The sequence below is a fragment of the Sinocyclocheilus grahami genome, unplaced genomic scaffold (genome assembly GCF_001515645.1).
Source record: "Sinocyclocheilus grahami isolate Dianchi unplaced genomic scaffold, SAMN03320097.WGS_v1.1 scaffold1401.1, whole genome shotgun sequence".
Lineage (NCBI taxonomy): Eukaryota > Metazoa > Chordata > Actinopteri > Cypriniformes > Cyprinidae > Sinocyclocheilus > Sinocyclocheilus grahami.
In genome coordinates, this window is record NW_015506580.1 from 189927 (window position 1) to 204281 (window position 14355).

At 35.7% G+C, this 14355-nt stretch overlaps 3 protein-coding genes across 7 annotated transcripts in view; 1 reads left to right on the top strand and 2 right to left on the bottom strand.

The window, feature by feature from the left end:
• Positions 1–5086, bottom strand: part of casp2 (caspase 2, apoptosis-related cysteine peptidase) — a 7671-nt gene extending 2585 nt beyond the window's left edge. For both annotated transcript variants that reach the window (XM_016256184.1, XM_016256183.1), the window contains exons 1-8: positions 4585–5086; positions 3744–3905; positions 3333–3482; positions 2685–2760; positions 2032–2123; positions 1731–1910; positions 1524–1652; positions 297–387 (exon numbers count right to left, since the gene is read on the bottom strand). In XM_016256184.1, the coding sequence (XP_016111670.1) occupies positions 297–387; positions 1524–1652; positions 1731–1910; positions 2032–2123; positions 2685–2760; positions 3333–3482; positions 3744–3896 (871 nt within the window). In that variant the 5' untranslated portion in view covers positions 3897–3905; positions 4585–5086. The remainder of the gene's footprint in view (positions 1–296; positions 388–1523; positions 1653–1730; positions 1911–2031; positions 2124–2684; positions 2761–3332; positions 3483–3743; positions 3906–4584) is intronic.
• Positions 5087–6579: 1493 nt separating this feature from the next.
• On the bottom strand, positions 6580–10112 carry m6pr (mannose-6-phosphate receptor (cation dependent)). Of its 2 annotated transcripts, none has more exons than XM_016256171.1 (7): positions 9808–10112; positions 8948–9117; positions 8689–8846; positions 8146–8252; positions 7593–7723; positions 6943–7069; positions 6580–6840 (listed from the first exon to the last, which is right to left on the bottom strand). In XM_016256171.1, the coding sequence occupies exons 2-7, from the start codon at positions 9097–9099 to the stop codon at positions 6715–6717; spliced, it is 801 nt and encodes a 266-aa protein (XP_016111657.1). In that variant the 5' UTR covers positions 9100–9117; positions 9808–10112; the 3' UTR covers positions 6580–6714. The 2 variants fall into 2 exon arrangements, with proteins under 2 accessions (XP_016111657.1, XP_016111656.1); XM_016256170.1 differs by having other exon boundaries at positions 8948–9134.
• A 1594-nt stretch (positions 10113–11706) lies between these two features.
• LOC107569990 (trichohyalin-like) overlaps positions 11707–14355 on the top strand; it is a 22327-nt gene continuing 19678 nt past the window's right edge. The window contains exon 1 of one of the 3 annotated variants that reach the window (XM_016256172.1): positions 11707–12313. The gene's annotated coding sequence lies outside the window, so the exon portion shown is untranslated. The remainder of the gene's footprint in view (positions 12314–14355) is intronic. The other 2 variants (XM_016256173.1, XM_016256174.1) reach the window with 2 other exon arrangements.

Consider the following 14355-nt stretch of genomic DNA (forward strand, 5'->3'; position numbering starts at 1 on the left):
TTCACATCTTTCTTAATATTTCATAAAAATACATTACCAGTCAAAACCATGACCATTAACAAAAAAATTAATAAAATAGTTTGGAAAGATATTCATACATTACAGGAGTCTTTAAATGAAATTATTTTTAAAACAGAGAAATGAGGAGAAAGTCAGTCCAGTGTTATTTTAGAATTAATTATATATTATAGTATATAGTGTTACTTTCAATTTTTGAAGTTTCATTTTTAATTTTAGTAGTTTTGTTGTAGTTTTAGTAATTTTGTTATGTGCTTGGTTAATCAACAGTAACTCACCTCCTCGACAAGCCTGAATGAAGAACATCTTTGGCTTATTCTGGAGCAGAGGGCAGCGGGCGTTATCAAAAACCTCAAACACCCAGTCCAACTGAGAGACAGAGAGAAACATTTGAAACTCTGATATGTAAAGGAATCTTTTACAAGGTAATACATTCACTTCAAAAGGAACTCACATATTGATGAACGTATAACTGTGTGTATAACTAAGAATAAATAGTGATGCACGAAAATAAATATCCTTAGCTGAAACCAGTAACTCAAAAACCGAAAAATATATTTTTAACTTAATTAAAACGTTTTTTTGAATAATTGTATTAACATTATTGCACTTTTTTTTCTTTTTTTTTTTTACAAAAAAATCTAAATGTAAGTTTTAATTTAGACGAAAACTGAAATCAAAAATGCATTTTATTTGATAATCAATTAATTTATTGTATTTAATAATCAACCATTTGTACACACATTTAAAATACACATAACAGTTTTTATGTCAACTTTTAAATAACAGAATTTGTCGTTGAAATATAAACATTTAAATGGTGGCTGTAATAAAAACTTGTTTTTATGATAGATTTATTCAAATATAAAAAGTAAGACAACAGGTTAAGTAAAAAATATAATAAATATGTAATATAATGCATATATTTAGGATAATGCTCTTGTCTAGTTATTTGTTTCTAGCTGATTATCCAGTTTATGGACATTAAATGATTTTCCTGAGATAAATGTAATGTTGTGACATTGTTTACAAGCTGTCAGATGTCTTTCCATGTTTGAAACACTGACTAGGCAATTATGAGAATGATACATCGATTTCAGTGAGTTGTACTGTTTCTTTCAACATACATTCATGTTTATTTTGTGCCATGACTAACAGGAAATAGGAAAAGATGATCAGTTACAGCGATCTGTTACGCTACATTAAAAAGCATCAAAACCACATTTATTGTTTGTATATCATGATAAAATTTGAATTTCTATAATAATGAAAATTTGAAATGTGATACTATTTCATATTAAAAGTAACAAAGTACAAAGCTTATTGGATGGCAGGTGAGCTACAAATAATGTTTAGTGAAGTTAATGCATCAACAGAAAACAGCATAGACTAAAAGCTTTCTCTTAAGATTCAAGAATCCATATCAGTATCGATAAATTTTTTTTTAAAAGAACATGAAATGGATATTGTTATTCTATCACTAGTGGTATTAAAATCAAGTGCACCTCCAGCAGCTGTCCATCAGTGCCGTAGACAGATCCCTCAACTCCATGTGACAGTAAACACACAACAGTGCAGTCATACTCTGCATGCTCCTGCCGCTGGGCAAACTGTTCTAGGCACCTGCGCATTGCCTGAAAAAAACAAATCAAAAACTTAATAATTGACTTTGCTTTGCAGGGCAGTTTGACTCTGCAGCATGTCTAACTCACCACCGCCGTTAGGTCTTTGTGCAGGCTGACTGTGAAATCCAGCTCCATAAAGAGTCTCCTCAGCGTCTCCTCATCCACCTCTCCTCCCCTCCGGACATCTAAATCAGTGTTAGCTGAGTCAAACCTCACATTACTCAACACCAGGGCCAGCCCTCGCGGACAGGAGCGCATCGGGTACGCCTGAAAGGAAAGACATTTGCATAGAGGTTACACACTGTGCTAACATAGCATAAAATAAAATGCATATAAAATGGGTTTTTGTCTGCGAGTATCCAAAGGAATAGAGTTTGTGTCCTTATACCTGTGATCTATGGGACTGGAAAAATTCCGGCATACAGGGAACAACAGCCGTGGTCACGGGAGAGTCGGCATCCAAACACATCTCCATGGACTCTAAAACACACACACAGACACAAACAACCCCATTAGCTCAAAAATATTAGGCTCATCTCACATAATTTTCCTTTATCTATTATGCTTTCTTCCATAACAAGTATGTTTAAATATGCTTGTTTGTCAATTGAACTAAACCTGAAACAATTAATTATTAAATGGAAAACCTATACTAAAATTAGAAATGTTGCATAAAAATGACATACATACAACATTCGCCTGTACGTGTTTAACGTAATAACCATTCAGAGAAAAGCAGCTCCAGCTCTTGGTACCATGAAGCTTGTTGTCACATAGAAAAAAATGACCATTCAAAACAGCAAACCTCCAGGGAATTAATCACTGGTAGTAGATAAAGTCATTTACTTAACCATCCTCTTTGATAAGATGTCCTGTATCCATGTGTACAACAGTACCAGATATTTGGCATAGAGTGTGCATGGCATAGATCTCATCATTAGCATAGTATGCACAAAGCCTGCTTTATCGTAGTTCAATAAATGTTCATTTTAAAACTGAAGTATACTTTGGGCTTTATGCACAAACATTAAAATGGCTCACCATGAGTCCGGGCTCTTTTCACAGGTATAACACATTCCTGAGTTGGACGAGACAGTGAGGGCTCTGAAAAGCTTTTCTGTGAAGATAAAATAAAAATAAAAACTTACAGTTAGTTCACAACCCACTATTCCAAAGGAAAGGAGAGTTTGAACTTGTCTGTTTGACCGTTGTTTTTAAAGAATCTGTGTAGTTTGGGTGTGGTAAACTGGTGCATAATACTTCCCATTTAGTCCTACCCTCTCTCCCTCTCGTTTACTCCACTGACCCAGCTCTGACCTCTGTGGGTGGCGTCATTTCTATACGTCTCTATGGTCATAAGACTGATCCCACAATTCTTCCTGCAACTTACTGTCTTGAGAAAATGTTGTATTTTGGACAAGAATATATAAAGTGTTTGGTAAACAGTATAAAACTTGAAATATATAGAAAACAAATAAGCTTTATTTTCCTTCCATTGAGTACAGCAGCTTTATGGGACAATCATTTAGAATAATGATGCACAAAACATTTTTTCCTATGAATACAACAATGTGCTTTCATTGCTAAAGAAGACTTTTCTGGTCCCTCACTGCAACCCATTATGTTCTTATAGAAACCTGTCAAGTCAGTCTAACTGGGTGTGATTCCGAAGTGAAGGCACCAACTCACGTCTTTCTCTGTGAAGTCCATGAGCAGTCTGCTGAGGTGCTGTTGCTCTGTCGCCGTAAGAGCAGCACAGAAGCTGCTAAAAGCTTGAGGGCCACGTTTAGGCAAAAGAAACAACAAATGACGACTCTTGCCCTGGGATGTCGGTTTAGCCTGAAAGGATTCAAATGATCTCATGGTTAAAAATAATCAAAGCATTATTTATGAGGCTTTCCACACCTATTAGGACTGTAACATTTAAATAAATAAAGGCTGCCACTTATTGGGAAATGGCTATTCAAAAAAAAAAAAAAGTACTTTATAGCATTTTACAACATTATACAACGTTTTCTACATAAAACATAATTTTTTAGCATAGATTCCATGTAGATCTATCCAATATAGAACTAATACCAAGCTAATACTTTAACATGCCATAATGGTTTCAGCCATGTTTTCTGTAAGAATTCCATCTTGTTGTAGACACTGGATCAGCAGATCATCCACCACCAAGTCCTGCAGAATTGTGACAGAGTTCTTCCTGAGCACTCGTCTCTCCCATTCTTTCATGCCACACTCTCCCAGCATGATGAACCTCTGAGTTTAAAAAAAGGAAAGACAGTTACAAAACGCTCCCATTATAACAAACAAGTTTATATAAAACTAATTTAAGTATTCTTTTTTTTATCAAAAAACTGTAAGAGTTCAAATAACAGCTAACAGTTATAAAAATGTACAATTATACATACATAAAAAATGTTTATAACTTAACTTCAAAAAAATAAGTGACACTGGAAGTGACCATGGAATTTGAATGAATTGATTATTATTGCATAATACTAAATTAAAGCCTTCTGTGTATATATATATATATAGTGTGTGTGTGTGTGTGTGTGTGTATAAATATATACGACTGTATTTATCATGATCACTGTTATGTAAAAAGAAAACATTGACATTATTAATTTTATGAAGTATTCAGACATGTATTTGTTGTGCTGACTTCATTCTAACTTCAAGTTAAAAATATATATATATTATACTATTTTGATGTTACCATGCAACAGTCAAATGTCATTGCAACTATGCCTCTTTTGCATATAATGTATAAAATATAATTTATTACGTTTTTCTTTTGAATTTGGGGTGAAAGTGACCTTCCAGTCTATGTTCATTATGTCAAAACATTCAGCATAATAACACGCACAGGTGATCTGCATGCCTCCAGTGTTCTGCTACTGTCTACAAGTTATAAAGGCCACGAGGGTCACTTTACCTGTTTTGATACGGTCCTTGCCGTGTGAAGATGACAGTAAATGACACTATAATGACGATGTATGAAGGGTGATGTTGATTAGATGTAAATCCAAAATGATGAATGCCAGCTCGCGCCGCAAACTAGCTTAGCATGCTAATCAAAACAAAAATAAACACACCTGTCAATATAAAATACTGCTGACACTAACTTTATCATAAAAGCAGGCCAGCTGCTAAACTTCAGCTAAAATAGTTTTCCTAGGCTGTTTATCAAGTTGACCGATACAAAAATAAACCAAATTAACAACGAGCTACACAATACTATTAGCTGTAAGGTGCTAGCACTTCATGTGAGCTTTGCTGTTCTCGACGCAAAATTCATCCTTTAAAAATTCATTTTCTTTTTTGTCTCATTCTCGAGGCAACACGCGGAACGACAGACTTCGTGCCGAAAATTGCATTTTTTAAAATAACTGACAATACTCTGATTCCCTCTACAAACTTCCGCGGGTGATGATGGAGCTTGGCAGCCAATAGGCATTTCGTCTGAAGATGATTGACGTGAGGAGAAGCCTATCGCAGCCCCGTCCGCCCACGAAAGGGGCGGGCGTCTGTTTCATCCACTTATTTGAAATGTGAAACTTGTGTAATACCTCACACACATCGTTGTTAGAAATACAGTTCATTTAGGGATTCCATGATTTAAAATGACCATTAATTATCAGAGCAAGTCTCATTTCTGTTCACATTTTATTTCAAGTTTCCATATTTCCCAGACTCGCTTAACATCCTCATTGGACTGTAGACTTCCTACCCTCGCAGGTAGCAGCTTGTGTGTAATCACTGATCGTGATCTATATAATATCTCTGTTATAGATCAGTGTGTGTAGTGCTATATCATCTAACATCAGACAGAATTCCAGAGGTTTTAACTCTGGTTTTACTTTGATGACACCTAACTATACTTCTGAACGCACAAATCACATCACTAATATGCCTAATTTAGGCCTACATATACTGCATTAATTGAAAATAGCACCACGTTTTCTAATATTTCTATTATATGTAGCATTAAATGGTGTATAATTTAGAGGTGAATAGTGAATAGTGTTTAGTTCCATGATTCCAGGATTTTATTTGCATTTGACATAGGCTGTAATTTGCTAGATTAACTTTCCAGAATGACAAATGGATTCAAAACAGATTCTAAAGAAGAATTTTGTTATCACCAATATGGAAAAGCAAATGACAATTTTAAAAATGTAAATGATCATTATTATTATTATTAATAAATGGTCAAAGCAGATAACTTAACACATTTTTAATTAGTTAATTATTTAGCTCATAAATCATTGCAACAAACAGAAAAAGACTCTACTAGATTGTATTATAAGCATGCATGGATTCATATGTGAGCTCTAACAGGAACAGACAGCAACCAGTTTGGACAACTTGGAGCCCAAGTGGTGTATCATGGCAAATTTAACAGGCACAAAACAAAACCCACCATTTACTCTGTTTTTTTTTTTTTTTTAATCATGTCTAATGCCAGTTGTCTCATTTAGGCACTGAAAATAAACTAAGAGATTTTATGTGTAATAAAAATACTAATTTTCACCTAACATGGCATATACGCCACTAATATAAAATGTATAACCTGCAACTTTATGCTGATGATAGAGGCCATGAAGAAATTGAGAATGTGTAATTAACCAGCTTGTGTGGAGACCTGTTTTGGTCGAACATCTCTCTTTGAGTTTCAAAACCGTAATAACTGCCCAGCCTCTTCTCATTGGTTGATGTGATTTGGTCACATGGGAAGTAAATGGTCATCCCTTTCCTCTTGCTCCTCCCCAAGAGGTTCAGTAGTCACGCCTCTGTATGTGGGTCGTTCTTCTCTGTTGCCACGGGAACGACAGACAAAATCACATCCATCCTGTTACGATAAAAAAAAAAGTTATATTGGTTTCATAAAAGGAAAAAAAAAAGACCAAAACAGAAGATGAACTTGGGAAGTTAAATTAAAAAAATTTTAAAAAAACAGCAGCACTTCTGAAATAGGAACATGCCTGCTGAACTGAACATCTCTCTTTGAGTTTCAAAACTGTAATAACTGCCCAGCCTCTTCTCATTGGTTGATGTGATTTGGTCACATGGGAAGTAAATGGTCATCCCTTTCCTCTTGCTCCTCCCCAAGAGGTTCAGTAGTCACGCCTCTGTATGTGGGTCGTTCTTCTCTGTTGCCACGGGAACGACAGACAAAATCACATCCATCCTGTTACGATAAAAAAAAAAGTTATATTGGTTTCATAAAAGGAAAAAAAAAAGACCAAAACAGAAGATGAACTGAGACAAATATATATGTAATTATACTTACAGCAGATAAGTTGCCGATCTCTGACCAAAAGGTATAGTTGGGGAACTGTTCAACTCCCTTGGCTCCAACTACCAGTCGCTGATAAAGGAATCCACCAGTGAGATACACAGCCAGGCAGCAGAATACACTATGGACAGCAAACAGGAACATGATTACATATAAAATATGAGCAAAAGACATTAATGTTTCTCCTTAATCGTCGTCTGTGAGAATTTTAAAACGGACATAACTCACAGTCTCTGCCAATCTCATGCTAATCTTGAGTAGCTACAGACTAGAGTAGAGCGCAGCTTTTGCATAACGATCATCTGCAAGCTGTGACATCGACATAAATAAAACAGGAACAAAAACTTTATTGACTTAAATTAACTATATGGCTAATGAATTAATGAATGAAGCACGTTGATGCTGCTCTTGCTCTCGCTCTGATTGATGTGCGCGCGCACTCTTCCGGGAGACGTGCCCATACAAGGAATCCCGCCATTTATGACGTTATATAGGACTTTCCTAAATTTGTACGAACCCTGAAGGAGTGTATTTATTTGGTGAGACTTATTTGGTCATGTTTAGTCCGAGAATCCAACACTTCAACAGTGTAAATAAGTCAGAAAGCATGAAATAGCATTAGAACTCCCCTTTAAAGTACTCACATAATAAGGAATATGGAGCCGGCACTGAGTTTAGATGGGATTACAGGACAGACCGCATTGGAGTCCAGCTCAAACAGGTAATAACAGTCCTGTTGCTTCTTATTGTCCTCCAAAACCACTGAAAACGCATTCTAACAAAACACATGCACACAAAATTAATAATTCATAGGAGCTAAGAAATAATAACGAGTTGAAATGATGATGACATTCTGGTTATTGTCAGGGTAAAAGCTACTGTGCTATCTTGAATACCTGAAATAATTTAGTCCAAGCATGATAAAGCACTAATGCTACTAACAGAATTTTGCATTATTTTCAGAAAATTTTCATCAACAATATATCAAAAATAGATGTGGATCACGTGTTGACAGAAATACAACTAATACTTTTGTTATGAGGATCAATGATAACGCTAAACTTATTCTTTTTCAGATCTAAAAAAAATGATTTAAAAATACATAAACAAAATAGCAGATGCATTTTATTTAAATATTGTAGGGGTATAAAGTAACAAATGCCAAGTGTCATTTCGAAAGCATTAAAAAGTTCATACCGTTGTGCTTGTGCTGCATGAAATCATAATCATGGCTTTTCTTGCCTCTTGTGAACAGTGGCTGTCGTATTTCTCTCCCCCTTCATAGAAGAGCAGAACCCAGTCACCTGCACCAAGAACAAAAGGAGAACTAAGGTCAAAAATGAGTTAACAAGGCTTCCTGTAACACCTGGAAAAAGTTCTGTAATTTAGTGAACTTTGATGTGTGTTTTAAAGGGGTCATATGATGCGATTTCAAGTTCTCCTTTCTCTTTGGAGTGTTACAAGCTGTTGGTGCATCAAGAAGATCTGTAAAGTTGCAAAGACTAAAGTCTCAAATCCAAAGAGATGTTGTATTAATGTTCTCTTGCAACGCATCCCTGCCAAAATTCAGTAGTCATTATTATAAATTAACGTTGATAACAATTAAAACTGAATTAACTGTTATTTTAATATTAATTCAAAGAGATATCGAAGAATGTAATGGTTTCAGAAAAGTCTACCTGTAGCAAAAAGAAGCAAATGGTAAAACGTCACTTCTAAAGGTCAAGCAATGTAACATACTTCCTCTGATAGCATGTGTGTTGGTGTAGTTCCCAATTCGGACTGGCTTTCCTCCTTTTATGTCTTGCTGCACAAGACCTGCATCCTTTATTCCGCCAGCATCTCCACACACCTGAAAAATATACGAAAATTCCTTCTCCTTTCCTATTGTGGTGAAGCTGTTTAGAGTGAATATGAAGACAGTTATTAACATTAACAAGACCAGCACAACCTGCAAACCGAATGAATGCTCGATTAACTGCAAAAAAACCTGACTTACTTTTGATTGGTGAGAGGCTCCAGTAAACGGAGCGCATTTTGCTCAGACTCGCTATGTGAAATCAGCTTGCAGTTGTCTGTGATGAACTCCGCTTGTACTCCAGCAAGTAGGACGTAAAGAAAAGTGATGATTATTCTCAGAGACAGCAACATGACTTTCAGCGGTGACACCTGATGGGAAAAGGGCACTACATTAAAAAAAAAAACGGTCAGTGAATTTATCCAATGATTGACTAACGCATGCATCCAAAATATGGGCAGTGTAACAGTAGCCTGACACAAGATACGCATATAATACACATTTCATTATACAGTATGCACAGAGCATTTTATGATTAGTGAAGGGCACAAATTAGACAAACTGTGTCCTTTTTCCTGGTTAATTTCCTGGTTAATTTTGGCATCTCATAATAAATCACATTTTGTTTTGCTATTAGTTAGTATAGGTAGTTTTTGAATGGTGCATATCTTTAACACAAATGTATATTTCACAAGTAACTCAAAGACTAATTCCCGAGTCATGTGAAATATATTTGGTCAAAACTGATTGACAAAATTGCACTCTGAAACGCCAAAGTCATCAGTGGCTCTTAAATATAATCATATTTGTAAAGACTACAGACAAAACTGTTATGCAAATAGAATTTTAAATGCATCTGCATGTTTACAAATTGCTGGCAAAACTACAAAAGCCTGGCTGTAATGCAAAAAAAAAGACAACACAAAAGTTATACTGCATGGATCCAAGCTGAAGTAAGCAATGAAGCAAACGGTAATGAAGAACTTTAGTTAGGAAACCAGATAAACATGCTGTTAGCATAAGCTGTCATCTTTAAAATACATGAAATGAAAGAAATGCACCTTTCGGGATTCCTATGACCGTGTTTACTGTAGATGAATAAAAGTAAAGGTCTTAATTAGCTGTCTAGTTGTGTCCACCCAGCCTGGGGATCTTCTCTTTCCCAAACTGTCGCACTGATGTCTTTAAACAACACTTAACGACATAACGTCAAAATGTCCGCTGGTATCGACAATCACACATTGAATAAACAAACTTCTGACTATATTCGCGTTAAAACGCTTGCATTATTGAAAGGATTTAATGGTTTCTGTTCAAACGCGGAAGTGAAACTAAACAGGCGCCACATGTGACTGTGCAATGTGCATAAGGCGGAAGCCGAAGTGCTGCACGTGGACATGGGATATTGAGTTCTGCCTTTAGTTACAGTCTAGTGCTGTAGATCTAGTTCATCGCCAAACAAGACGCGTTTCTCCTGATTAGCCTCAGTCAACTGTCGTGTTCGACGTAGAGTTTATCGTGGAAGTAAAATGCACGACAAAACTGCAGGTTTAGTTGATGATCAGCAGTTTCTCACTGAGCTGTCTGAACATTCATAGCTTGCTGACCACAGAGCATTTGAAAACCACCAGTGCAATAATACATTTCCCCACAGTTTTATATTACTGTATATATGTAAAGCATTAGATGCACAACTAATGTTTTTGTCATGATAACTATTAGATATGTTTGGTCATCCATAGATAATTATAAAATAAAAAAGACCCCACCTGTTTCATTTTAGACGTTCTATCTATTTCAATTATTGTACGTTTAGCTATTGCTAGATATATGCAAAATTTCACAAATCAAGAGTTTACTCTTTTGTTTGACTAAATGATCAGCAGTTTCTTAAGTTTAAGCACCTATTTTCACTGACAAATTGTTGAAAAAGACAAAAGGAAAAACTATTTTGTGCATATTTATTGGGAAACGACAACTGTTTTTCATTCTCAAGCAGAGTTTGGCGAGATTCTTTACATAGTTTAAGTTATGTGTTTTAATTCTGGTTGTCACATGACGTGACAATGTTAATTCTTATATCAGCTTTGTATTAATAACAAAACAATCTAGGTGCGCTAGTTTTAGTGAGATGTGTTTTGGTATTGCATATGTTTTATACAATGTTCTCTTGCAATGAGGTTTTGTGATAGACTACTAGTTAGCTAATTAACTAAGGCCATGATGCTAGCTCTTCTTTTAGGATCTCAGGATATACTTTATCTTTGTAATTACATTGGAAATATCTGTTTAGTTTATTGCAGTCTTCCCAAATTAGTCCTTTCTGTCATACATTAGAACATGCTTGTAGATGATTGATCATTTCTCCTAAACTTTGTCCAGGACATTTCATTGATTGTGTCAGTTTTGTTTAGATTATTATGTTCTACTTGTTTGCGTTCAGATAACAGCACACTCTGGGGTTAAGTTTGTTCAGGTGGTTCAATATGAGGACAGGAAACTTGGCTGTTTATAACAGCAGATACAATACAAAATGATCAATTAAACTCAAGCATTTTGGAGTACAAAGAAAATGCTTCATATTTCGAAATATGCTTCCAATATGGCTTACTCATCACTTAAAAAAATGTTTTGATTTTAAATTAGAATTTTATACCAAAATTGCACAAAACTGCTTTGAAAGGCTTTGCAAAAAAAAGAGCAAGCAATATCTTAAAGGAGCAGCTTTATAAAGTTTAAAAACATGCATTGTTCAGGGTGTTTTCCCATTTATCTTTTGTAATGTGCAAATGTGTCATCTGCGCTCCACTGTCTTTTACAGCTTTTTCTGAGAACTTTTGTGTTACGTAAGCTGCAGATGACATTACTGTGTATGGACACACTCCCTCCCCCTTTGCCCTCACTCTTTCTCATGTCTTTACCTGAGAAAACAGTCACACCCAGCATCTTCAACCCCACCAATCACAGCACAGATGTGTTGACTTCCTGTTTCTGTGAGAGAGAAGCATGCAGTGCCAGTGAGAGTGAGGTGAGTAAAAGGCTGAATTACTGGAACAAGCTGTAGCGCAATCACTGTGGGTCTACTGAGTTTATGAGAAGTGAAGAAAAGCTGCGTGTGAGCTTAAACAGACGGTAACTTTTGGACTCCTCTTTAAGACAGTGCTGGAGGGGGAAAGTAAAAGGAAAACAGAAACAGAAAGAGGGGAGGAAGATAAGTGTCAATCTGTTCAAACTTGTTTGGGAATTTGAGAAGGGCGGGAGGAGGGGACGAGAGAGAGAGAGGGAAACAGAGAGAAGGAGAGAGAGGAACACTGTGAGAATCTTTTTACTTTGCTGAAAACTATTTTTGCTTACATTAACACATTAAGTAGGACAGAGGCAGGCTGGATAATTAAATCAGTGTTTTCAGTAGAGCATTTATCTCACTCAACTTTGGTTCTCTCAATGGGCAAACACTGATATGTGGAATGTCTGAGAGTTGTGCAATTCCTGCTAGCTTCACTTTGTCAATAAAGCAAAGAAAAACTTGGAGAGAGACAGAGAAGCGTCCCCCAAGACACTTCTCAGGTGAGTCCTCTGCGTTATTCCCACAACTTTTCATTCTTTCCTTTTTGATTTAATTTGAGTAAACCAAACAATTCTTGTAAACAAACATGTCCACGTCACAGGCAAATATTGCATCGTCATGCTTGAGAATATATTTCTGTTTAAGCTATTCACCGTAGTCGTTTTCTAATGAATTTGTTCATGTTAATTTGTTGTGCGTCATGATTCACTACATCTTGACATGAGTCAGCTATGTTGAAGACTTGCTTGCTCCTTAATAGTGCTCCCCTAGTGTTTTGGCTCTTCCTGGGCATGAATTACTTGAAATGCCCCTGAACACAAAACAAGAATAGCAGTGGTTGGTTGAACTGCATTCTTGAACTGAACTATTTATTTTGCTGAGCTGACAAACAGGCAGTTTTGCATATCAACTGTGTGTGTGTGTGTGTATGTGTGTGTGTGTGTGTATGTAAATACAGTGGTGTGAAAAGGTTTTTGCCCCCTTCCTGTTTTAAATGTTTTGCATATTTTTTTGTCACACTTAAAAGATTCAGATCATCAAACAAATTTTAATATTACACAAAGATAATGCAAGTAAATGCAAAATGCAGTTTTTAAATGATGATTTCTTTTATTAAGGAAAAAAAACTGTCCAAACCTGCCTGGCCCTACGTGAAAAAGTAATTGCCCCCTAAATCTAATAACTGGTTGTGCCACGCTTTGCAGCAACAACTGCAATCAAGTGTTTGCGATAACTGGCAATGATGTGCTCTTGGAGTAATTTTGGTTGGCCGGCAACTCCTGGTAAGGTTCACCACTGTTCCAGGTTTTCTCAATTTGTGGATAATAACTCTGACCGTGGTTCGCTGGAGTCCCAAAGCCTTAGAAATGGCTTTATAATCCTTTCCAGACTGATACATGTCAACTAAAAATATTAAAATTACAAACACAGAATAACATTTTAAGTTACTTCCATTTCTGAAAAAAAGAATGTAGGCCTAGTAATTGATGTTATAAAATACACACGCCTGATTTTTGTTTTAATTATCCATCGTACATAAAAAAATAAAAAAAACATTTGCAATCAAGACTGAAAAAAGCCAGAAGTGAATGTAAACCAGATTTGGCCCAGACTCTTGTTGCTATCTGTGAAGCCAAGCATAAAAATAGCCTACTAATGTAAATTTGTTAACCCACAGTAACACATTTTAACAGATTAATCGCATATTTTCGTTTGCTGCATGCTTTTAAAAGCACAATAAAAAACAAAATTTTTTTTGAGGAAAAATAAAAAAAAGATACATCTCTATAAGTTGCATTTTCAGAAATAATAACGACAGGCCTAATAATGTTATAATGTACCAACATTATGAACACTATAGGAAATATTAGTTCCCCTTACTTTACAACAAATCCTTTAAATTTAACCGTATCAGAACAGAATAAGAATTTAAAAATATATAATTCTAATGGATAAATATAATTGCAGTATATAATATGGCTTGTTCCAAGCCAAAACAACTTAATTTATAAAGAAACGTAAGGTAAAGTTGGGCTTACCTCTCTCAGGCACAAATCCAAATGTGTCCATATTCCCTATGTAGCCTATTTGAATCTGAACTATTAGCCTTATTAGGTAAAATAGGCTTTGTAGTTCACGCGCGTTACAGTATCGACAGAAAAATATCATAATGAGCAAAAATATGCCACAGTGGACCGGGTCTCACGCCGAACGGCACGGTGAATGGCTGCACTGTTTCCAATGAATGCAGTAGCTTAGTGTGCGCATGAGGCGCCGGCGCGATCAAACAGCTGAAACATAAAATAGACTCCTCCATAATTTTTGGTCATACAGTAAAGGCATAATTCGAAACTGCAAAGTGTTAGCAGTTTGAAAATTCAAGAATAATACCAAAGTTAATAAGAACTATTTCTAAATGCAGCACGTTCGTATTTCGCTTTGCATAACCTGAACAAATTTTGTATTTATTTTTTGCTAAGAACGAACCAAAATGAAAACATTTAGCTTTTAATCTGTGTATTTAACAGCCTGGGAGACCTTC